We start from the raw sequence: 25,746 nt of genomic DNA on the forward strand, positions 1-25,746 counted from the left end.
AGCTTGCATATCACTTGGATCTGACAGTTTTTAATTATCTTTCTTTTTCTCTACAGAAGTGCTTTCCCAGCAACCGCTATCCGGAATGCTATCAGATAAGTATCCGTTCTTAGCAATTCAAAATATTCCACTCCTTTCTAAATTTTCAAAGTTATTTTAGCTGTAATGAACTGATACTTTGTGTACCCTTTCTGTTTCTTTCACAGAACTTCAATGAACCCAACTCCAGCTCAGGTAAGTATGTGTTTCCCCTTTTTGTCTTGTAACTAGTTACAACTTAGCTGAAGTTTCAATTCGATGCTGTTTTCGCTTGATCTTTCTTGCATGGGGGCCCAAATGCTCCTTCCGGATGCATCGCCACAGTAGTTCTCCTCCGGACTAGACTTCCCCCTACACCTTTCTTAATTAACATAAAAGGAAGCAAGACCCTATCTTCCTGTCTTGATCAAATGTCCCTCACTTGGTGACACTTATATTTAACTTATCAATACTTTGGCCAAAACTAACTCAAACTGAAAGTAAACAAAGTATCCTTTACCTTTAACCTGTTTTTACGTTCCCTAACCTAAAGAAGGAGTGTCAGGATTAGTACAGGAACCCGAACATCCTCTTTCAGAACACTTTCACACCGAATTCTATCCTGGCAGTTCCTTCCTAGTTTCTATCAATACTATATAGTACATTCACTACCCAAAATCATTTAAAATATTTAGTACACAAATTCCCCGGTGTTAGACAACTCACTCATTCAAGCCCAATTAACCATTAATCCAGTCCCAACCCCTACTCATTCCATAAACTACCTAACAAACTTTTATTCCCAACAACAGCAAGATAATCACCCTTCCCCCTTCATATCCCCTCTCTAGGCACTCACTCATAGGTATTTACCCCTTTCCCAAACCTATCTCAGCATATACATATCTTTCTCCATTTCAATCAGCACCAGCCTCACCCACACACAACCTCTCTCATCGCAGCACTAACTCCTTCTGGCAACTGCCAACGACGCCATATCCTAGGTTACGGAACCTCCGGCAGACTTCCAGAGACCCCCCAGCCAATCCTAAGCCTCTTTCAAGATTCCAAGTTTCACTGCTGACCAACGGAATGTTGGTCAGCAGTGCTAAATCTCCATTTTAATCAATGATTTTCCATAGGATTTAATGGGAAAATCATAAAATTAAGCAAAACCCCATTTAGATTTTAACCCAATTACCCCAAAATTTCAATAAAAATTAATCTCCCCCTTCCCTACTGAATTATATTTTTAAAATTTAAAAATACCCATTTTTAAAGCCCACCTACAATTATTCCACCTAAAACCCCTCTAAAAATTACAAATTTATTTAAAACCTACATTAAAAATTCAAATACCTTCCCCCTACCTGCTACGTCGAATAAAAAAATTTAACCCTTAATTAACCCCTTAAAATCAGCCCCCCAAATACCCCCCTAAAAAATATTTAAATTTAAAATCCAACCCGCCAGAAAAATCAAGAAAAATCTCCCAATCACAAATCTGAAAACAAAATTCAAATCCCATTAACCCTTAATTTTTTAAAAATCAAAAACCCGATTTACACATTTTTTTAAATAAACCAATTGGAATTTCGGGCCAAATGACCCCTTACCTTTACCAGGAATTTCTTCTCTGGCAAAGACTTCCCTCGAATCCAGTCCCGCTGCTCTAATTTCCAAAACGGAGCAAAAATAAAAAACGAGGCCAATAACCACCATTCTTCTGGAGCTCCGGTTTAAAATCGAGGCCCAGGCTTCTAGGCCTCACCGGAGCTCCAGCGATTTGCGCGCTCCCAATTAGTGCATGAGGCCGTGCACGCGGCGTGCATGCGCCCACACCAATCTTCCTGACGTCTTCTCTTCTCCTCTCTCCTTCAGCGCAGGGGCCACCTGCCAGTCTTTTTCCACGCCGGGATGCAGGCCCTCCATCTTTGGCGTCCCTGCGCAATCACGACGGACGCCAAAACCCCGCGCTTCCCTCACCAGGACACCATAGCGTCCTGGTCCTCCATTGGCCGTCTCCCCTTTGAAAACCGGCCACTAAACTGGCCGTGAAAATGGCCGCGAAAAGCCCCGAAGACACCGAGAATTCCCAGTGTAGCTCGCCACAGGCCCGGGGACGTGCCCGATCGTCCCCCGCCCTCCTAAACGGTGGCACTACCCCCCCCCCCCCCCCCCCGCAGCACTCCTGACAACCGCCACTGGCCCTGAAACGGCGCCAAAAGACCCAGCCGCATTTCGCCGCGTCCGGAGACGTGCCGAAACGTCCCTGGACATCAAAAACAACAGCGCTGTCCACCCCAACCTCATGGGCCGATGCTGCCCGGCCCCGGAGCGCTCCTCCAGCACCCCCACTACCAGAACGGCCCCACAAAACGGCCCAAGAAGCGGCCAGAGCTCCAAGATGTCCCCCAGATAATAAATTTTTAAAAATATATGTATATTTTTCCCCTTGTTTTTATCCCTAGGTTACATTATATCTTAGCACCTAAAACTACACACATCCATCTACACCAATGAAAACATGGTGTAAATCTCAGCACGTAGATTTATGAGCACTGGGCCATATTCTATAACTATGTGCGTAAATTTCAGATCACCCACAAAACGTCCATTTCCCCCTCCATAACCATGCCTCTTTTTGCCTGCACACATTAGAAGATTGGCACACTTCATTACAGAATACACTTAATGAGTTGTGAGCATAAATTCTAATTAGTGCCAATTAGTGCTCATTATTGCTTGTTAAAAGCTGTTATCAACGCTAATTAGCTTGTAAAGCTTGTTAAGTTGCATGCGTAGTTATAGAATCCACTTGCATTGCAGCACAGATCTCTAGGTGCGCTATATAGAATCTGGGGGTAAGCGCTAATATTCAGCCAAGATAGCTGGCTATCTTGAACTGAATATTAGCGCTTAGCCGGCTTAAGGCTATTTAACCAACCAGGAGGCATTCCTGGCTAGTTAAATAGCACAGAATTTCAGACAGATTGTTACTTATTTTCAAGTAGTAAAAAAGGCCCGTTTCTGACACAATTGAAATGGGTGCTAGCAAGTTTTTCCTCGGAGTGTGTATGTTTGAGAGAGTGTGTGTGTGAGAGTGACTATGTGACAGAGAGAGTGAGTGAATCTGCAAGTGTGTATGTGTGACAGAGAGAGTGAGACTAGGTGCGAGTGTGTCTGTGACAGAGAGTGTGTGTGCCTGAGGCCCCTCCCTCCCACCCAGTTCCAGTGTCCCCCCTTCCTCCGTGATCCAGGGTCGTTGTTCCCCCTCCCTCCCTCCGAGTTCCAAGATCATCCCTCTGTTTTTTGGTTTTTTTTTAGTTTTTGTAAAGGTGGTGCATTCCCCCCCCCCCTCCTCCCCTCTCATCCCCTCCTCCAAGTTCCAGGACCCCCTCCCCCCCCCCGAGTTTCAGACCCCCCTCCCTCCCTCCGAATTCCAGACCCCCCCTCTGAGTTCCAGACCCCTCCCGTTCAGTGAGTTCCAGACCCCACCTCCCTACCTCCCTCCCTCCGATTTGCAGACCCCCCTTTCCCCGATCTCCCGACCCCCCTTGGAGTTCATGACCCCTGGACCCCCCTGCCGCGACCCTCTCGAGCTCCCCTTCCCACCGCCAACCCTCGGGGCTTTGGAGCCCATCTGTGAAGAAAGTTACGGACACAGGCAGGCAGATGCATAGAATGCTGGGGGTGAGAATTATATAGGACACATCATAATGGGTCTAGTGACATCAGCTAGGGCTTCAGAGCCCATCTGTGAAGAAAGTTATGGACACAGGTATGCAGACGCATAGATTGTTGGAGGTGAGAATTATTATATAGGATGCAACTAAAGGTTGCTATTGAGTACTTACTGGTAAAGTTGCATGAGCCATTCCAGAAGAAACCAGCATATTATTTTCTAATTTCTGGCCTTGTCTCTTTGTAATCTTCTTATATTCTTTCATGGCATCATCTATAAGTTTTGCTACTATTTTGTCAGTTATATTTTTGGCTTCCTGAGGAGTCAACTTTGGGTGGCTTTTCATACAATTTTTGAAAGTGTTTAGGTCACTCATTGACCAATCCAACTCTTCAGAGGATTGCTCAGAACTGTCACTGTACATCTCTTGGAAACGTTCCCATTTGTGTTGGTGTTTTTCACCAAAGCATTTGGAAGTTTTAATGTTGTTTCTTTTCAAAACACGTTTACATTTCTTTTGCGATGTTTCAGAAAATGCCATCAGAGCATCACATAAAAGGTTCCTGGTGAGATTAGTGCAGATATCTTCAGCCAGCTTGTCTCTTTCTATCTCTTGTAAAGATTGAATGTTTCTTAACTTATTTTCTTGCCTTTCAAAACTGTTTGCTTTCTCCACCATTGAAAGTGCAACTTCTAAATAAGATTCTGTTGCATCATCCTTCATTTGTGACTTCTCTGCTGCACCACGTACAGGCTTTAAATGCATTGAGAATGACTGAGGAATAGATCCATTGCCAACATACTGACCTGTATTGGAAGGTATTTCTTTAATTTCCACTCTTGTTTGCACAGATGTGTATGAACTAGAATTGTTTTCTTTCCAAGTTGAAGGATTCCTAGTCTTGTTATATTTTTCTTTTCTTTTCTGCTCCTCAAGTTTTGTTCTCTGTTGGTCACCATATTTGTAGTCTTTTGGGGGTGATGCATCATCATCCGGATCTTCATCTGTAGAACTACCTGAACTATTTTTAGCATAATTCAAAAGATGTGAGATTTCATTAGGTCTAATAAATATACCACAGTTTTTAGTGCACTCAAAGTATCTTATACCTTTGTATGTCCCATCATGGTCTCCCTCTGGTTTGTCAAGTGCCACTCCAGCCCAGTAACCTTCATCAAAGGATGTATACCCTTTGTATTTTAGGGTACCTGGCTGAGTTTGCTTCACAAGCACTCGGCATCCAATTTCATAAAATAACATTGGATCACTGCTGTCTACTTCAGCTTCAGACAATGTTAAAAATGGTTTTAGTTGTTTTGTAAATATTTTGGTCTGTGTATTTCTAGAACTTAGAAAATCAGTGTTAAGTATAGAGGAGGAACCCATCTGTTGACTTTCTGGGTCTTTTTCCTGGAAAATATTTTTTACACCAGTAGGCCGTACTATGGCATTCCCATCTTCACCCGAAGGCCCAAACATTATGTCTGAAGGGGGTAGAGGCAGATCATCAGACAAAAAGGTTTGCTCTTCAAGGAACTTTCCATTTAAGGTAGAGTCTAAACCTTCATTCTCAGATTCCATCATTTGTTCTGGTGGGGATGGGAAGTCTTCAGTGATATCATTCATTTCATCACTATTTATGGAGGCTGCTTGTTCAGGGGGAGAAGGGAGATCTTCCCTAGGAAATGAGAAATCCTTTTCAATAGAAAACAAGTCTGCAGTTTTGTATGAAAGCACTTCATCAATTGGAGACAATATTTCTGATAAGGTATCTTCATCAATGGAAATTAGACCTTCATCAGAGATAAATGTAACATTTTCTTCACTCTGAGTTTGAAAGCTGTGAATCTGAGGTAACAGATTTTCAGTGGATTGAATAAGAAATGGCACTGTCTTGATTTTCTTTGAGGCTAAGTCTTCTGTGTGAGATTGATCTTCATTATCCTTTCTCATTCTTTGCGGTTCATTAATACCAGATGAGCAGGTTTCTGTTGTATTAAAAACATTTTTGGGATTCATCAGATTTGACTTCTGTACAGGTGCCATTGTATCTGATTCACTGGAAACTTGCCCTTCAACTGAGTATTTTTCATTATCAGTTGCATTATCTGAAATTGATGAAACAATGGCTACTGGTACTTTCTCACTTGATGTAGCATTTTTAGGTTGAAGTGAAAAAGTGCTTTTTAACTCTTCAGTAACTGGACTTACAGTCTTCGCACAGTCTTTGAATACATATACTCCCGTACACTGGCCTACATCAGACTCCATTTCTGTTTTATCCACTGGGGTAATCGGACCCTGCTCTAGATTCTCATCAACATCGGTGAAGCTTTCACTGTAGGACAAAGAGATGTTCAACGAATCCGAGAGCTCCAGTCTCTCCTCTGGATCTGAGTCTCTTTCAGATACAAGCTGGTTTTCTTTGTAGTCCTCCAGGCAGACTTTGAGAGTTTCATTAGGTAATACTTCTACTTTTTCAATAGACTTTTCACCTTGAAATAAAATTGTCTCCCCTTTCAATGGCATTTGAGAACCTCTGTTTGATAAAGTGATGACATGCAATTCAGGTACGATATAATGTGCAGAAACATTACTTTGGTCTTCTGAATATAGTTTAAAAGCTTGCAAAGCAACATTGTCATTGGTCTCATAGTTCAGTGGTTCTTTGGATTTGGTACTAAATAATAATTGATTCTCTTCCTTTACTGACTCCATCTTCCTCAGTGCTTCTGCCTGTTTTTCTTCAGTGTCAGATACCTCAGGTTCACTGATGTCCGTATCCTGTATGTTCTCTCCTTCAGCTTCAGACAAGGAAACAGAGCTCTCGGAAATATCAATCAGGACTGCAGATACTTTTTGAAACTCAGGGAGAGAAGTATATGAGGTGACATGAGATCCATGAGATGAGTCATTGGATTCTGTTGAAGAGATGGAAGATGGGTGTGCCTTTGGCACTGATGCTTTCATAAAGGAGTTAGATTGATCACTGCTTGCATGTAGAGCTGGTTGCTCGCCTTCAGCAAACCTTTCCTCTACCTGTCCTGAAGTCTTTTCTTTTTCTTGTTTGTTAACCGCTGTAGCATCTGCAAAAATAAGGATGGAGGGTTTAAGTTTAGCTGGAGCCTGGATATGACTCTGTGCTGCTGACACTCACAGCTGCAGTGCTTGTGTCTCATCAGCAAAGTGCTGAAAATAAAGCTTAACACTTTGAATTGGGAACAATTATCTCTAATCAACTAAACTGCAATTGTACCAAGCCTTTAACAAATATACCATATATAATGTCTAAAAGGATAAGATGCACAAAAAGAATATAGTATTACAAGAGTTAGATAATATTTGCACGTTCTCTGTCAAACACTGCATATATTACACGTGTGTGTACAGGTATAAATGCGTGGAAGAGTAGCGGCAGTGAACCCTTTCAAACTCCTCTTCTTCTGTTGATGTTCTTTCTGACCTTGGGGAAGTCACTTTACCTTGTAATTGGGAAACTGGGTGGACCAATTGATCCTTCCTTGGCAACATTTACTTTGTTGCCATGTTATTATATTCTTAACAATGGACTGTAAAATTCTACCTTCCCCAAGTTAAAATCATATCAAATGAAGCTGGAACAGAATGAAATTGAAAATAAATAAGGCCACCTCACTGACTGCATTAATTCATTAATTTATCATATCTATCTATCTGTCTGTCTATCTATCTATCCAACCACTGAGCAAAAAGGTACCAAAAATGGGATATGTAGCCCCTCCCCCTTCACCATGGAGAATCCATCACTAGGCTAAGAGAAGCTTATACTGATAACTCTGCCCGGTGCTGAATATGGCCCAGCATAATCAGGACAGACCAGAGACGGAGTTTACGTATAAGAAAGTGTTTCTGCTCACATTATTGCTGATACCCCACAAGAAAAATCAATTTGTATAAACCCAAAAGCTTTTTTGACCAACATAGGTTTACCTTGCTGAAGAGGGGTTGGAAGCTCCCAGATTTTTTGTCCCTCAGCAGGAGTTTTTCCTTCTTCGTGTGTCAGATCCAGATTTCCCCTGCAAGCAAAGCAAAAACTGGTGGGCAACTGAAGTGGATTAACAGGTTTGCAATCTATTTGTATCAAACTTTGCATTGATGAATATATGATACACTTGCATATTGAAATTATATTGTATATTGTCCTCTGAAGCATATGTTTTTAGCAGAAGACTCTAACTGTTTTAGTATTCTGATACATGAATCACCTGTCTCACATTCCATTCTAATGTATTAATGCAAGAAATAGTATTTGTCTAATCTTTTTCTTATTATATAAACACTAACCGGATAATCAGAATATAATTCCAATAAGAGTATATAATATTTGCAATGAATCTGTGCATTATTGCAAGGAGTAATTCTATTAAGAAAGACTTAAAATTAGATTCATTTAGTTGCTGTATATCTACCTGGAAGAATTCAAAAAAGAAAAACAATGGAATAAAATCTTCCAAGCTTAATAATTGCTCAACTATGAAAAGTTTCCATGGTTCCCACATTAAATAACATCTCTGCAATTTCTCATCAAAAGACCAATCTTTTGTATCATTACACAAGAAAGATTCGATATTGGAGATTTCAATATACATTCATTTAATAAGACTCCTGAGGCAGGCCAGTGGCCGAAACACAGTACCGTGTTGAGTCTTTGATCAATAAATTTTCTAACATTTACGATTATTTCCTCGATCTCTTCAGTTCATGGTCTACTTCCCACTACCTCCTCACATTCCCATTCTCTCCCCCTGCATATGCTTCATGTTACCATACGAGGTGCAGGGCAGGGCCTGCCAGCTTATACCAGCTCATAAGCTCCATGCTGACTTTCTCTCCTGTTGTCCCTGGAGATTCTGCTTGAAGAACTCAAGTTGTAAGCTGGATCAGTACTGGCAATAGAACAGTAGAACCCATGTGGCATGGTTTACCCCATTTCTGACCCTCAGTGCCCTGAGGCAGGGCAGCATGAGTGATATGGTCCAGCTTTGCTGATTCCAGGGAAGATGTAGGCTGGCCAGACTCAGTACATTGGCTATAGAGAGATTGAATTAAGCTGAAAAAGGAGGAAAAAATACTAGAAGAGGGCAACAGCACAGTTCTCATGACATAGTGCAGCTAGACGTGTGACTAGTCTGCCTAATGAATAAACCCAGCCTGGCTGCAGAGGCTTTTGCAAGTCAACTTCTCTGACTCAGGAAGGGCCACTGCTGTACATACCAACAATATCAACTATGGTATAAAATCAAATGCGCAGAAAAGACAAAACCAAGTGGCAACAAATTGTCCCAATGTCATTCAACAATCCAAAATGCATACCTCATCTCTTCTGATGAAGCACTTATCTTCTCAAGCTCAGCAGCTGTGTTTATGTTAAGATCGAGCACTGGATAAGAAGTACTTTCACGCTCAGGGACATCACCCACCTGCATTCAGAGGACCGTATACATTATTGTCAGAGATTTTCTTTTGGGCAGAGGGAGGCAAGGGGCAGATGTTTAATGGAAAAAAAAATCCAAGTGCAAGTCCTGGTGAAATCCTACCACATATTAGTGCCTTGGTTCTCAACTCAGTCCTCAGGGCACACTTAGGCAGTCAGGTTTTTAGGATACAAACAATGAGCATACATGAGATGGATTTGCATACAAATTTATCTCATGCTGGTCAGGTGGATATCCTGAAAACCTGACCAGCTGGGTGTAAGACTGGATTGAGAACCCTGTATTAGTGTGAAGTGGCATTGGAAAGATGAAAGCTACAACATTTTACAACATTTTACATTTTTATCCCACATTTTCCCACCTATTTGCAGGCTCACTGTGGCTTACATAGTACTGTAGAGGCAATCGCCAGTATCGGTTTGAACAAATACAGTAAGGTAGTGATAGAGCAAAGGTCAATGTGTGATAGACACATTGGGAATCGTAAAGAGGAAGAGTTAAATTATGTCCTTCTAGCTTTGGTTCCGTTATGCCGCTGGGTTAAGGCATCTAGGTTGGATCGCTAGGGTATGCCTTTTTGAACAAGATAGTTTTTAGTAGTTTCCGGAAGTGTAGGTGGTCATATGTTGTTTTCAAGGCGTTTGGTAGTGCATTCCATGGTTGTATAGGAGAAGCTATATATATATATATATATATATATATATATATATATATATATATATATATCTATATATAGATAGATAGATAGATAGATAGATAGATATATATATCTATATATATATATAGATAGATAGATATAGATATATATATCTATCTATATGTATATCTATATATATCTATATATATATCTATATCTATCTATATATATATATATATATATATATACCCTGTATATAGATAGATAGATAGATAGATAGATAGATAGATAGATAGATAGATATATTGTAAGAAGGAAGAGGCTGTCCTACCCTGGTTAGGCCCCTAGAGGGCGTAGATCCCCTAAAATGTCCAGGGAAAAGGGCTGGGTGAGTTGCTGAAGGGAGCCAGAAAGGGGAGGTATAGCTGGAGGTCGCTAGGACCGGGGCGAGTCCTGGAGGATAGCTGGAGGTCGCTAGGACCGGGGCGAGTCCTGGAGGATAGCTGGAGGTCGTTAGGACCGGGGAGAGTCCTGGGGATAGAAACAGGTGCAGCAGGTTATGGGCTGGGTCCTGTTTGGCTATTAACTACTTATACTCCTCCTGAGTTGTGAAGGGGGGAGAAAGAGGAGCTAAGAGCTGAAGAAGAGAGCTGGTAGCTGAAGCCAGGGAACCCCCATGAGAAGTACTGGCTGTGCCCTTTGGCCTGGTGGTAGAACTGTGTGTGTGCAAAGCAAGGAAGCTGGCTGGGGTAAGAAGGCCCTAGAGTGCCAGGAATAAGAACTATGTGTTCAAGGAGGTACTGTGTGTCCAGGAACTGAGTAAAAGACTGTCTGTCTAGAACAGTGAAGAGGGACTGTGTCCAAGATGAAGAGACTGTGTCTAGAGCTGGGGGCTACAAGGAGGGACTGTGTGTCCGGGGACTGAGTTAGTACTGAGCCCAAAGGCCTGTGTGTCCGGGGACTGTGTGTCCGGGGACTGTATGTCCGGGGATTGAGTTAGTACTGAGCCCAAATGCCTGTGTGAGAGGGCTCAGGGGGAAGAAATCTATGGATATTGAACTGTGCAAGAAGAAATGTTCAAAAGGGAAGATTGCCCTGAGTAGGAAGAAATGAAATGGTTAAGCTGGAAGAACTGTTGAAGCTTGTAGCTTGTGAAAGTGTTTTAAGCTAAAAGAAGTGTGCCCCAGAGGCTGGAATAAAGTTGTGTATGAAAATAGCCTGATTGGGGAAACCTGACTATGTTTGCTTTTTGAGAAGCAGGTCACCCTGAGCAGAAAAGGGTGGTAGATTAATTTGCATAAATCTGCATACTGAGAACCAGCTCACCCTGAGTGAAAGAGGGACCTGGGATCCTGAGGTGGGAGCTTCATCATCATCACAGTAGCCTCATCATTTTCACAATATATAAAACTCACCCTCAGCGTTCTCTTGTCTGCTGACGTCACTGAAGCCAGTTCGTATGTTCGAAGCTCTGAAGCCACGAAAATCACAGTCTGTGGGCCCCGCTCTTGCATCAAACGTTATGACGTTGAGGGCGGAGCAGATTCCAACGATCTACTCAGGCCACAAACTCCGGATTTCCACACTGTAGCTCTGCTCCACCCTTGCGTCAAAACGCGATGACGTCGAGGGCGGGGCACGAAAACACAGAGCTACAACGGAAACAGCAGCGGTGCATGCCACGAACCAGGTAAAACCGCGACGAGCCATGCAGCCATGAAACCCTTGCTAGGGCCCGTTTCATTGCGCTCAGAAACGGGCCTTTGTTTACTAGTATATATATATATATGATTTAGTTTCCTTTGTTGTTTACAAGCATTTTCATTTTCTTTGTTTTAATACTTTTACATTTAGAAGCAATTTTGTTTGTAGTGTACACTGTTCCAAAAAAGTGTGCACTATTTATGGCACAGGAAAAAGCCTGAAATTTCTGGAGTATTTTCCTGTTGTTCTAGAAGACAACAACAACACAAAACTGAATACGAGACAAAGAGCACATGAGACAAAGAGGCAATTCATGTTGACATGTTTAAATTGGCGGAAGAAAACAGTAAGGTTGATATTCAAAGTAATTTAATCATCCAAAAACGGCTCCTGGCCGGTCAAATTGCATGTTCAGGGCTAACCAGTCATATTCAGTGGCACTTAATCAGATAATGCAGCTGAAAATGACCAGTTGGCACCCAACGTGACACCGGCTATTTTGGAGGCATTCTGGGGGTGAAATCAGCACTTTTTCCTGTTAAGTGCCAATATTCAGCACTTAACTAGCCAGGTTAACTGCATAAATAGCACCTGATAAAAGTCAGTCCTATCTTTATGCAAATTTCAAGTTTATTAAAAATTTTGATATACCATCCAATCAGAGGACCTTCTAGGTAGTAAAATATAGGTAAAATATAAATATAGGTGGTACAATATAAATGGTTTACCATGGCCAGTAAAGTGCTAAATGTTGCATTTAACTGGCTATCAGGGGCATTTTTGAAAGAGAAGGGCACCCATTTTCTGACACAAATCGGGAGATGGGCGTCCTTCTCTCAGGGTCACCCAAATCGGCATAATCGAAAGTCGATTTTGGGCGTCCTCAACTGCAGTCCGTCGCGGGGATGACCAAAGTTCACGGGGGTGTGTCAGAACCATAGCGAAGGCAGGACTGGGGTGTGCTTAAGAGATGGGTGTCCTTGGCCGATAATGGAAAAAAGACGGACGTCCCTGACGAGCATTTGGTCGACTTTACTTGGTCCATTTTTTTCACGACCAAGCCTTAAAAAGTTCCCCAAACTGACCAGATGACCACCGGAGGGAATCAGGGATGAGCTCCCCTTACTCCCCCAGTGGTCACCAACCCCCTCCCACCCTAAAAAAATTTTTTTTTTTAATTTTTGCCAGCCTCTATGCCAGCCTCAAATGTCATACCCAGCTCCATGACAGCAGTGTGCAGGTCCCTGGCGCAGTTTTAGCAGGTGCAGTTCACTTCAGGCAGGCGGACCAGGCCCACCCCACCCCCCACCTGTTACACTTGTGCTGGTAAATGTGAGCCCTTCAAAACCCACCTGAAACCCATTGTACCCACATGTGGGTGCCCCCCTTCACCCCTTAGGGCTATTGTAGTTGTGTACAGTTGTGGGGAGTGGGTTTTCGGGGGGGGTTGGGGGGCTCAGCACCCAAAGTAAGGGAGCTATGCACCTGGTAGCAATTTGTGAAGTCCACTGCAGTTCCCCCTAGGGTGCCCAGTTGGTGTCCTGGCATGTGAGGGGGACCAGTGCACTACGAATGCTGGCTCCTCCCACGACCAAATGGCTTGGATTTGGTCATTTTTGAGATGGGCGTCCTTGGGTTCCATTATTGCCAAAAACCAGGGACGACCATTTCTAAGGTCGTCCATCTCAACATTTAGGTCGACCACCTCTAAGGTCGACCTAAATGTTGAGATTTGTCGACCATCTCTAAGGTCGACCTAAATGTTGAGATTTGGGCGTCCCCGATCGTATTATCGAAATGAAAGATGGACGTCCATCTTGTTTCGATAATAGCGGTTTCCCCGCCCCTTCGCCGGGACGTCCTTAGAGATGGGTGCCCTTAAAGATGGTCGTCCCCATTCGATTATACCCCTCCACGGTTCCACCAGCACTGTATACCTAGAAATTCAATGCTGGAGCTTGGACATGGCTGGCATTGAGTTTCCAAGGATAACACCGGCTGTGGTCAGCAAAATGCTGATCGTTGCTAGCTGAATAACTGGTCCACTGTGTGTGTATATATGATTTTCATATGTTCATGTGCTAATTTACTTCACCTCCTTCTGCTGCACATATAACCTAAACAAAGTGAGCACATGCCTTTATCACATGTACTTTGCACTCAGCTGCTTTGCTTTTGATGCTTACTTACGAGGAGCTTCTAAGTCTATAGTATGGTCACCATCTGAGTTTTAAGGTAACTTTGAACAACAGTTGGATTGACCTAAAAGCACAAATGAGATGTTGCTAAAATATAATAGGTCAGGTATCCAAAAGCACTTATCTGTGAAGCAACAGTCATTAGAAATAAGGTCCTATCCACCAATTTTCAGCAACACTATCCAGATACTGCCACTGAAAATTCTTACAGACCAGGTCAGCACTATCCAGATAGTGCCAGAATGGAACAAGGGCCATCACTGTCCATATATACTTAGTGTCACTCACTATCAAGATTGTGCCACTGAAACTTCTTACAGACCACGCCAGCACTATCCAGATAGCATCTGTCACGATTGTGGTCGTGACCCCTCTCAGACTCACCTTATTTCTGGCGGTCAGTTTCTCAGCTGGCTTCTGTCTGTTCTTCCTGAGTTAGTTCTGTCTCTGTCTCTGTGTGCTGGCTGCTTCCAGCATGGCTCTGATTACTCCACTATACTGTACCTGTGTGTGTTAAGCCTCTCTGTGCTTCAGTGTGCTTTCTGCCTGTGTCTTGGTTTGTTTGTGTTCCTCTCACCCTCTGGTGGCCAGAACCGGTGGCTGCCATAGACTTTCTTTCTGGTCCGGTCCGGTCCAGATATTCCAGCCCTCCAGACTGGGTTTGAAGTTTGGCAGCTAGCCTCACCCGTAGCTGCCTCATGATTCCTGCAATGAGTTCAGCTGCTGATGGGTTTATTAACCACCTGGAAACCTTCTGAGTTTGCTTTTGCATCATCTAAGGTACCTGGTTTGTTGGTGCTTTGTTGCACTTCTGCCTAGTCTGGTTTCTTGTATAGTTCCTTGTCTGATTCTAGTTAGTCTGTGTGTAGTTTAGCTTAGGTTTATTTGCTTATTTCCCTAGTCTTGTTTCTGGTCTGTATTCCTTGTCTAGTTTCTGTTAGTCTGTGTCTCTTGCTTAGTGGCTGCTCTGCAGCTTTCAGTCCTGTCTCTTGTCTGTCAGTATTTGTACCCTGTTTCAGTGGCTGCATGGCAGCTTTCAGTTCCTGTCCTTTAGCTTGTCCATTTCCTGCTTTGTATAGTATTGTCTGTGAGTCCTAGCCCAGTTTCCTGCCTTGCTGTCTATGTATATTCCTTTCCCCTCTGACCCTCAGTCCCTGTTCAGCCTAGTTGGTATCCAGTGCCTGCCCTGTCCGGTAAGTCCTGCCGGCTGCCTGCACCCAGGGGCTCAACTCCTGGGGAAGGGCGGTCAAGTGCAGGTGAAGTCTAGCTTTTTCTGTCAGAGTTCTGCCTTGTCTCTGGTGTGGGGTGGTTTTGCCTGCCACTGCTGCTCCACGGCAGTGGCCCAAGGACTCACGAACCTAGTTTCTGCCTTGAAAACGTGACAGCATCAGGGTGGAACAGTGGCCACTGCTGTCCAAGTATATTCAGTGCCACTTGCATCCAGATGATGCCACTAAACAAATGGAATAGATTTGAACACTATGGGGCCCTTTTACTAAAGCTTAGCACGTGCTAAATGCTAAGAAGCCCTCAGAGCTTCTTAACATTTAGCATGCGCAAATTCGATTAGCGCACGCTAAATGTGTGATAAGCTTCAGTGTTTTTAAATTTTAAATTCTATTCCTGACAGACCATCTTCAAGTCTGGAGAACTCTAAAAAAATTGCATGAAAAGATTTTGGTGTAAGTGAAAATGACCAGTATGGATAAAAGCCAAGCACAGTGTGGCTTTATCTCCCCCATCGTGGACTAACATTTCTCCACTCTGCTCTTACTGTATCTTGGCAGCTGTGGTCCTCTGTTGGTTTATCTAGCAGGACTGCAGGCTCTGTCTGTTCAAGATGTTCCAAGAGAACGATGAGTTGGCCATGCATCTCTGAAACACAGTACATCCATTATAAGAACAAACAAATCATCTTAATTGGCGATATAAACAGCAGATGGAAGGGCCCTGGAACCATTCCACCCCAATAATAAATATTAGGCATCTCCTGTGACATTAACATGGCAAAGTAGCAGAACCTGACATATTTGTTTAAAAGATGTACATGAGAAAAGTAGTTTTAGTATAGCAGATTGTACAATTTTCAGCCTTGACTCTTAATTAGTGCAAGAGACATTTTAAAAGGCTGCCTGTAGGAGACCAGTGAGGAATCAAGACCATTGATTGTACATTTGTTTGCAATGATCACTTGATGAATGCTGTATAAGGCCAGAGCTTTTTTTGAGGGGGTACTTGGGGGTACTGAGTACAGGCATCTTTTCCATTGTCTGCTAAAATTGACCCATGGTCCCCAAGTTTTAAATGAAAGAGCTCAGGCTCTACACACCAATTCTACCTTGTCATAGATTCTGTGACTGGTTGTAGTGGGCCTGGCTATTTTGGGGTGGGTCCCTCAGTGATCACCCCACTCCTGAAGGGTGGCCTAGCATTTGAGTACCGGCACCTTTTTTGCTAGAAAAAACACACTGTATAAGGCAATTAGAATCTGATAAATGCAGAATTAGGGTGAGAGTGGACAAATCCTTAGGAAGATTTGGCAAGAGATGACCTACACTGTGGTTTTGGAAGGAAGATTGGAACAATGGCACCATTTGTGTCCAAAAACACAGTACCCGACCAACAGAAGAGCTGGCATAGGTACTCCTAATAACTAGGAATTGTTTTTGGATCCCACATTTATTTATTTATTTATTTACTACATTTGACATACCTACTTTAAGCACAATTGGCATCTAGGCCACAACAGAAGAGGCCTTACCAAGGCCCAAAAGTTCAGTAGTTGTTACAATGGTTCACAACAAGAGGTCAACAGCATCTTGGCTTAAACTAGTTATGTTATCTCTTCTACAGCTGCTAGGTCTCCACAATGTGAAAGAAGGGATATTTATATGCCAATGCCAGTTGAATAATAAAGTGGCTGCCATTTGCTCACAGTGGTGATATGTTGGGCTCTGTAGAATCATCAAAAAAAGAAGGAAGAAAACAAGCAAACCAGAAGAAAGCACCAAGGGCCTCCAAGAATGGGTAAACATCAACCAATCAGTGTGACTCAAGAGACACTATCACATGTCCATGTTGTGATTGCCTTATTTAAGGTACTTGACAGTATCTCACTGAAGGTGTATTAGAAAGGCTGGTCCCTGATGCAGGTGTTACACTGAAATGTGACCTACGTCGGGTCCTTCATTCAAGGTTTGATGTTTACCCATTCTGGAGTCCCAGGGTGCTTTCTTCTGGTTTGTTAGGCTCTGTAGAATGCCATGAGCTAGTCTTAAATTTGCAGCTATGCACACATGACAGCCTTTCCTGTTTAATCAACCTAGAACATAATCCTTGTAATTTAATATAACCTACTGAAATTTGGCCATATTACTATTCAAAATGAGGGGCCTTTGTGGGTGAAACTGAATTATTTTTCAATTCAAACCTGTTCTTTTTCTCAACCTGGGTTCTGCTGCACCTAAACATAACCTGAAAATAAGGTTGTAAGAGAGAGATAATGTAACTAGATACTGTACTTAAGTGAAAGTTTTGTTACTTTTACTTGTAAAGAAGTACAGGAAAAATTTGTTACTTTTAGTGAAGTAAAAAGTTCACCGATTTTTACTACTTTTACCTAGTGATTTCTGAAGCTTGCAGAAAGTAAAAAGTAAATGTGCAGAGAGACCTAAATGATGATTCCTCAATAAACCAAATGAAACAGCAAAACCTGGAACAGGATTTTGCAATTGCAAACCTCATCATGCAAACAGTGGATCATCTCATTTAAATTTTGGTGTTCAGGGAATATAACCTATGAGAACAGTAGAGTTGCCTGTGCTTGTTGAACTGGTTACTAGTCTCCAGCCAAAGACAACAGTGATGAGTTCAGTCACTTTGAAGCAGAGATGAAGCTGAAGCTGGTTGCAATTCTTGGTGAACAAACATATGTCTCTCTCACAACAGACTGCCTGATACCCCATGGAAAATTTTGCATTGTCGTGACAGTTCACTGGATTGATAGTCTGCTTGTCTGGCCTTAAGACTGAACAGTTTCCATACAATTGACATTCTTGCATCAGTTTTTGAATATATTCAGAGTTTGTCATCAGACAAAAAATAGGACAATAACAGACAATGATTTCAATTTTGTGAAAGCCTTCTCTGTAATTGGACAGCATGACAATGATAACAAAGATGAAAATGAAGGTGCAAGTGATGAATTAGCACTGCTACTAATCAGATGATAATGACAACAATGCTGATAAAGTATTCTTTGCTATAAGGAAGTCAAGTGATTCAGACAGAAATTCCTTTGATCAATACCTGCAGACCCAATTAAAAGGTATCGGTAACAATGCCATAGCGAGGGCGGCTACCACCCGGGGCGGTTCGCCACGGCGCACCCCCCCCCCCGGCGCGCACCCCCCCGCCCGGAGTGCATTATTACCAGTGGCGTAGGAAAGGGGGTGGGCGGGAGAGCCGGTCCGCCCGAGTGCACGTCGCTGGAAGCTGCGTCAGCGCCGCTTGTTCCCTGCTGTCTCTGCCCGGAACAGGAAGTAACCTGTTCCGGGGCAGAGGGAGCAGGGAACCAGCGGAGCAGACACCCCCCCAGCGGTGTGCACCCGGGGTGGACCGCCCCTCCCGCCCCCCTTCCTACATCACTGATCAGTAATATTGCAGCCAGTGGCATTCCTAGGGGGGCTGACACCCAGAGCGGATCGCCGATGCGCCCCGCCCCCGGGTGCAGCGCCCCCCAGAACAGCGCGATGCCCCCCCACAGGCGAACCCCCCCGATCCCTCGGTGAAATAACCCCCCCCTGGGTGCACGCCTCTGGGGGGGGGGGGGTGCCACGTGCCTGCCGGCTCTTCGTTTTCATGCTCCCTCTGCCCCGGAACAGGAAGTAACCTGTTCCAGGGCAAAGGGAGCATGAAAATGAAGAGCCGACAGGCGTGCGGCACCCCCCCCCCAGCGGCGTGCACCCGGGGCGGACCGCCCCCCACCGCCCACCCCCCCCCCCCCCCCCTTGGTACGCCACTGATTGCAGCCTGGCCTGATTTGAAGGAACTTTTTTTTAGACTGAACAATCCACTCCTGATAGTGCAGTTGTTGAACTTCTTTTTATCTGTAGTGGATTAAAGACTCATAAGCGCACTCACAAGAGTGACAATCATTTTCAAAATTTAATTTTACTAAAAGCAAAGTAGATTGAATTGTACAGCAATACAATTGTTGGGATAAAATGTTAACAATAGTTGCATTCACTGTTAGTTACAGTGTTTTTACTTTTTACTCAAAAGGTATTATATTACCCCCGTGTTTACTAAGCCACACTAGCGGCTGCCATGCAATAATGCAGACGCAGCCATTCACTTTGAATGGGCTGTGTCGGACACTGCCGTGCGGCAGCGCTATCGTAGCTTAGTAAACAGGGGGGTAGGCAAGTAACTTTTTTACTTGTACTTAGTACATTTTTAATGTGTTCTTCGTTGTACTTTTTACTTAAGTATTAAAATATACATTTATTTCACTTTAATTTAAGTACTTTAACCTAGCACTTTGAACAACACTGATTGTGTTCATGCCATTTTGCTACCTTCACTTTACATTACTGATCCTAGCACAGTGCAGTACCTCCGTTTTCAAAAGAGTGCTCTCTGAAAACTTGCTCTATGGTGTCATTGTTAGGATCAACTGGTATTATGGTTTCCAATTTTAGAACATCCATATCTGGACATCTGACCCTTGCCGTTCTCCGAGTACACTGCATTCTATTCTTGGTTCTTCTTTCTGAGTGCAGGGCCTGTAACCAGAAAACTGGCAATGAATTACTCTGATACAATTAGCCATCCAATTATTTGCTTTCAGTGGATTAAAAACAAACATATGTCTTTCTCTTTTTTTTTACACTTTTGTGCAAATGGACCAAACAGTACCAATGGATTTCTTCATTTTATTTGTTTATTTAGATTCTGCTCACCACCCTTTTTCAGTAGTAGCTCAAGGTGAGTTACATTCAGGTACACTGGATATTCTCTGTCCCAGGAGGGCTCACAATCTAAGTCTGTACCTGAGGCAATGGAGGGTTAGGTGACTTGCCCAAGATCACAAGGCACAGCAGTGTGATTTGAACTGGCCACCTCTGGATTAAAAGAGCGGTGCTCTAACCACTAGGCCACTCCTCAACTCCTATGCTCACCTTTCATCAAGTTTCTCTTTTCTGAAAGCTGTTGATTAATGTTTTAGGCCCTTTTACTAAAGGGTGTTAAGCCCTAAAGGAAAAAAAAAAAAGCTACCACAACATGCATTAATCATTTTGCAGCATTTTGCATTTTGTGCTTGCTAGGACAGCATTAACTTTAATCACAAAAAAATATATATATTTTTTACAGGGGGTGTGTCATGGGCTGAGAGTGGTCATTCCCATATTATCCCGCTAACACATTTGCATTAGCACTCAGTAACTCGACATCGCAGGGTTAACATGGGAACATTTAGCACCTCCTAAATAGGAGGCAGTAAGCACTCCTGCATGTTTGTTTTGCAGGTACTGCGTACTACTGGGAACATTTAGTGTATGACCCTGCAAAAAAGAAAAAGAAAAAAAAAAGAACGTCTGACTTTAATGCCACAGTAAAATCTGTGCTTAGCAAGTGGGAAAGTCGTGTGTTAAAACTCACTAACCCCAGAATTCACCACATCTTAGTAAAAAGGCCCCTTAGGGATACAGCAACAAAAGTTAGTAGCCCAGTATTCAAAAGGCATTGAGTAGCAGCAGCTGCCACATGGATTAGTGCTGATGAACCGGGCAGTCTGAGATTTTCAGCAGCAGCATTATCTGGATCATGCACTGAAAATGGTCCAGAGATAGAGCAAGAGCAGAGTGAGAAAACATCTAAATAATGGTAGCATTCAGCACCTCTCTCCAGATAACTCTCTGAACAATTTAGAATAGAAACACTACGAACACAAGCATTGCCATACTGGGACAGACCAACGGTTCATCAACAGTGGTCAATCCAGGTCACAAGTACCTGTTCCTTCTAAGCTGAGCAGGAATCCTCCCCCTACAGTGCTACCAGTAAGGGGTGCTGCTGTTTCACAATCACATTTTCAATAGTGAGGGACAGGCAAGTGCTGCAGGACTTCAGGTAACCTGCTTATCTCTAGTGATTGAAAACCATATTGAAACACCGCCCCCCCACTGGCAGCAATGCAGTTGGAGGACTCCTGCTCAGCTTAGAGTAAACAGTGCTGGTAAGATCCTTGTACTATTGTCAGTTGCTTGAATAGTTTTCTAGATCACAGTGCTGGTTATCCATTATATGAATAAGGGCGGCAGTCTGCAGCATACCCAGATATAGCAGCCAGCACTGCACAGGGGCGTAGCCAAGACCTTGCAGTGGGAGGGGGCCAGAGGCCCGAGGTGGAGGGGCACATTTTGGACTACTGCCCCGTCGCTGCCCTGCCACTCTACACCCACTGCTGCAGCAAATTCCTTGGCTGGCGGGGGACCCCAACCCCCGCCAGCTGAAGCCTTGTCCAGTGTTAGTCTCTGGCCCTGCTCTCTCTTCCCCTCACATCCTGCACGATCCTTTTAGTGAAACTGAGCATGCTCAATTTCATGAAAAGGAGTGTGCCAGACGTGAGGGGAAGACAGAGCAGGGCAGGCAACGTGGTGGCGCCGGAGACTGGTGCTGGACAAAGCTTCAGCTGGCGGGGGTTGGGGACCTCTGCCAGCAAAACCAGGGGCCCAGAGGAAATTTGGGGGGACCAGGCCCCCGTGGCTCCACATAGCTACGCCACTGTCACTAAATATCCAGAAATATATTTAAATGCCACAGTTGGCATTTAATAGAAACGCCGACCATGGAATTGTAATATTGACCTGATATATTCAATCATCAACTGTGTCTATTGCCGATATATCTTGTTCAATGACAAACGTACACCTTTTGTTTTCCTGTCCTAACCTGAATATACCCCCAGAATTGTCTCTTTTAAATGGAAAAAAGTATGCGTGATGTGAAATATACCTAGTTACAGAAGTAAATCCCTTTCAAAATCTGATTCACTAAACTTTACCCGCATAAACCCAGAATGGGAGAAAACTCATGAGGCTGATGGTCTGAAGACTTCTGCGAGCAAAACCAGCTTGGACATGAATAAATCTTTGCCATGAAAAATATCCCTATTTGTCCGGGTAACTTTGATCACACAAAATTGCTATGCGGACAAAGATTCCCAAACAAAGAGAGGCCAGGCAGCATTATTGAGCATTATACTGGTCTGCACAAAATTTGTCCAGCTGTCTGCACAAAAAGCAGGGAACAGATGTGTCTTGTCTAATCACATTTATCTGAATATTCAGCAGTGCTACTACCAGAACAAAAGCATCTAAATATTCACATTTTGTTTGCTCTCCACCAGCTCAGTGTTCATCTTGTAGTGAACCAGGGCCTATATATGATTAGAAAACATTTTGGGATATACAAAATTGTTAAGGTCCATCTAGTGGACCCAATTTTCTTCCTGGTATACTGCTATAGACTCCCAGTTGATATCTGGCTTCTTCTCATTTCTTTGATACTAAGGATTCTCTGTGCTCATCCCAAGATATATTAATTTTATTCCCTTTCCACGAAAGGTGACCATACATAAATACTTCTTGGCATTATAGTTCTTTCCATTGCTGCTAGTTTGACTACATATGTGAAACACCACCTATGCAAAGGCGCCCAATTAATTCTTCTCCAATTCGATATATTGGCAGTGTTCGATGCGGTTGACCACACATTGCTACTTGAACACCTGGACCAGATAGGAATAACAGGGGCTGTGATCAAATGGTTAAGTGAATTCCTTTCAAATCAAAGCTATTCTGTCAAGCAAAACAACCAACTTTCCAACTACTGGTCTCCTAACTGTGGGGTCCTGCAGGGATCTCCCCTCTCACCAATCATGTTCAATCTCTTTATGTCATTCCTTGCCTCAATACACCTAGGTCTTAATGAACTACTATTATCCTACTAGTAAAAAAGGCCCGTTTCTGACACAAATGAAACGGGCACTAGCAAGGTTTTCCTCGGAGTGTGTATGTTTGGGAGAGTGTATGTGAGAGTGACTGTGTGAGAGTCAGAGTGAAAGTGTGAGTGTGTGTGTGTGAGAGAGAGAGTGAGTCTGGGTGTGAGTGTGTTTGTGAGAGAGTGTGTGTGTGAGAATGAGTGTGTGTGCAAGTGTGTAAGTGAGACAGTGTGAGAGAGAGTGTGTGTGTGTGTGCGAGAGAGAGAGTGTGTGTGAGACACAGATTCTCTGTGAGAGTGAGTGTATGAGACCAAGCGAGTGTGTGAGTGACTGTGTGGCACATAGAGAGTGAATGTGATACCGTGTGAGACAGAGTGTGTGAGAGTGAGAGCTAGAAAGACATTGTATATGAGAGAGAGAGTGTGAGCCTTGCCCTCCCAATCCATGCCCATCTGTCCCCTGCCCCCTCCATTCATCCTTTTCCAGCAATTCCCCTCTCTCCCTGAGCCCTGCCCTCCCAATCCATGCCCATCCATGCTCCTCTGTCACCTGCCCCCTCCATTCATCCCTATCCAGCAAGTCCCCTCTCTCCCTGAGCCCTGCCCTGCAATCCATATCCATCCATGCCCATCTGTCCCCTCCATTCATCCCTATCCAGCAATTCCCCTCTCTCCCTGAGCCCTGCCCTCCCAATCCATGCCCATCCATGCTCCTCTGTCACCTGCCCCCTCCATTCATCCCTATCAGCAATTCCCCTCTCTCCCTGAGCCCTGTCCTGCATCCATATCCATCCATGCCCATCTGTCCCCTCCATTCATCCCTATCCAGCAATTCCCCTCTCTCCCTGAGCCTGCCCTCCCAATCCATGCCCATCCATGCTCCTCTGTCCCCTGCCCCCTCCATTCATCCCTTCCAGCAATTCCCTCTCTCCCTGAGCCCTCCCCTCCCAATCCATGCCCATCCATGCTCCTCTGTCCCCTGCCCCCTCCATTCATCCTTTTCCAGCAATTCCCCTCTCTCCCTTCCATGACCCCCCCCTCGCATCCATGCTCCTCTCTCTCCCATGTCCCAGCCTGGCCCGCCCTCTTCTCCCCCCCCTTCGCATCCATGCCCACCCCTTCGCATCCATGCTGTCGTTTCTCCACTGCCCTCCCGCTCCCATTGTTCAACTTTACTGCCCACCCTCTTCTCTCCCCCCAACATCCCTTTTTTTTTTTTCTTTTTAATTTTACCTCTGTGGCGGTTCTGGCAGCGCAGCGTCAGGGAAGGAGGCGGCGCTCCTGACGTCTAGCCTTCCCTTCGCTTTGTTCCGCCTTCTTCTGACGTCATCCTTGACATCAGAAGAAGGTGGAACACAGCGAAGGGAAGGCTAGAGACGTCGGGAGCGCCGCCTCCTTCCCTAACGCTGCGCTTTGTTTGTTGTTTTTTTCCGCCCTCGACGTCATGACGTTTGATGCGAGGGCGGGGCAGAGACGGCTGGCAGCCTGGCTGGCTTCACACCATGAATCCACGAACCCTACAGCCAGGGAGTGTTTGAGTGGCTTCAGAACGTTGTCTTCAGAACGTTCACGGTGCGTTTTATTATATTAGATGTGGATGACATCCTGCTTCTCTTACCTGTGACAGCATCAAACAAAGATACAACTCGGTCTGTACCGAATGGCATGACTACTGTTAGCACCTGGGCTCTGAACAATAAACTGTCTATTATGGGTATTATGCAGGCCTGACATCCTACTTTGGTTCAGGCTCTGAATTTACAGTAAAACTGGCAAGGCCCAATTCTAAGTGACTTTCAGCTGAACTCCAGGGTGAGTCAAGAACTCATGATCTGTTGAGACACAATGTCACAAGTGGAGGTGCAAGAAAATAGCTGACCACAGTGTCACAAGCCATATGACGAAGAGTGGAGGTGCAAGAAAATAGCTGACAACAGGGGTTTAGTAATGTGACTGCTAGTGACAGGTGACAGATGTTCAAGAGGAAAAAAGAACAATGTGGTTTCTCGGGTAGATGACAGGGCTTACAAGAAATGTTAGCCACTTTATTGTCATACAGCCAATTATCGGTAACTAATTCATTAACATACAACCTATCAAATGTAACCAACCAATTACCATATAGCCAATTACCTGTAACCAAGATATTAACATATGCAACTGAAATTACCTGTATAAAAGTGATTGTACCAGGAAATCGAGGTTGGAGTGACAGATATGGCCAATACTCTTGTATAAGCAGTTCTGTACTCTCATGAGAAATTCCAATTTGTTATCTGTGCTTGGTGAGTAAATAAACAATCACATTTCTCATTCCAACATAGCCTTGGTTTATTTATTCCACCTATTAGGAGGTGGCTGGTCCATACATTTTAGTAAGGGATAAATAAACCTAAATAAATTCAAAACTGAAATTGAATGCGCAAAAAAACAAGGTCCTATAGTTCCGAAATCAGGGAGTTGAGGTCCCATCATCAATATCTTTGTCCAATAGTCAAAGCTTTACAGTTGAGTCTGAAACCAGAGTACTAGGGGTCTTGCTTGATTCTTCACTCGCCTTCTCTTCCCATATTAACCAGCTATGGAAGAAAATGCTATTCAAAATGAGACAGCTACATCTAGTCAGATCATTCTTTAATCAAAAAGCCTTTGCACTACTAGTACAAATGTTTGTCCTACCTCACTTCAATTACTGTAACATTCTATTTCTTGGTATTAAGTGTCAATATTTAAAAAAGCTTCAAATTGTACAGAATACAGCTAGTAGACTAATATACAAATTGAATAGATATACTAGTGTTTCAACTCATCTTAACAAACTGTACTGGCTTCCCATAGCAGAAAGACTCAGGTTCAAAGCTGCTTGTTTAGTTTTTCAAATCTTACAGGGTTTCACCTCTGAACTATTGACTAAGACCACTTTGTTATGTCAGTCTAATAGACTGAAAGAACTGCTGATGCTAGTATCACCGTTTCAAAAGACAATTCAAAAGCAGAAGATTTTCAGATCTCTGTTCCTTATA

The 25,746-nt window shown here is 43.7% G+C and overlaps 1 protein-coding gene across 1 annotated transcript in view; it reads right to left on the bottom strand.

Moving 5' to 3' along the window:
- Nucleotides 1–25,746, bottom strand: part of LOC115473023 (centrosome-associated protein 350-like) — a 161,039-nt gene that overhangs the window by 19,595 nt on the left and 115,698 nt on the right. Inside the window, exons 24-28 of the mRNA XM_030207618.1 lie at nt 19,335–19,503; nt 15,492–15,592; nt 9,057–9,163; nt 7,674–7,759; nt 3,876–6,790 (exon numbers count right to left, since the gene is read on the bottom strand). Of these exons, the coding sequence (XP_030063478.1) occupies nt 3,876–6,790; nt 7,674–7,759; nt 9,057–9,163; nt 15,492–15,592; nt 19,335–19,503 (3,378 nt within the window). The remainder of the gene's footprint in view (nt 1–3,875; nt 6,791–7,673; nt 7,760–9,056; nt 9,164–15,491; nt 15,593–19,334; nt 19,504–25,746) is intronic.

Source organism: Microcaecilia unicolor, chromosome 6 (genome assembly GCF_901765095.1).
Source record: "Microcaecilia unicolor chromosome 6, aMicUni1.1, whole genome shotgun sequence".
Classification (NCBI taxonomy): Eukaryota; Metazoa; Chordata; class Amphibia; order Gymnophiona; family Siphonopidae; genus Microcaecilia; species Microcaecilia unicolor.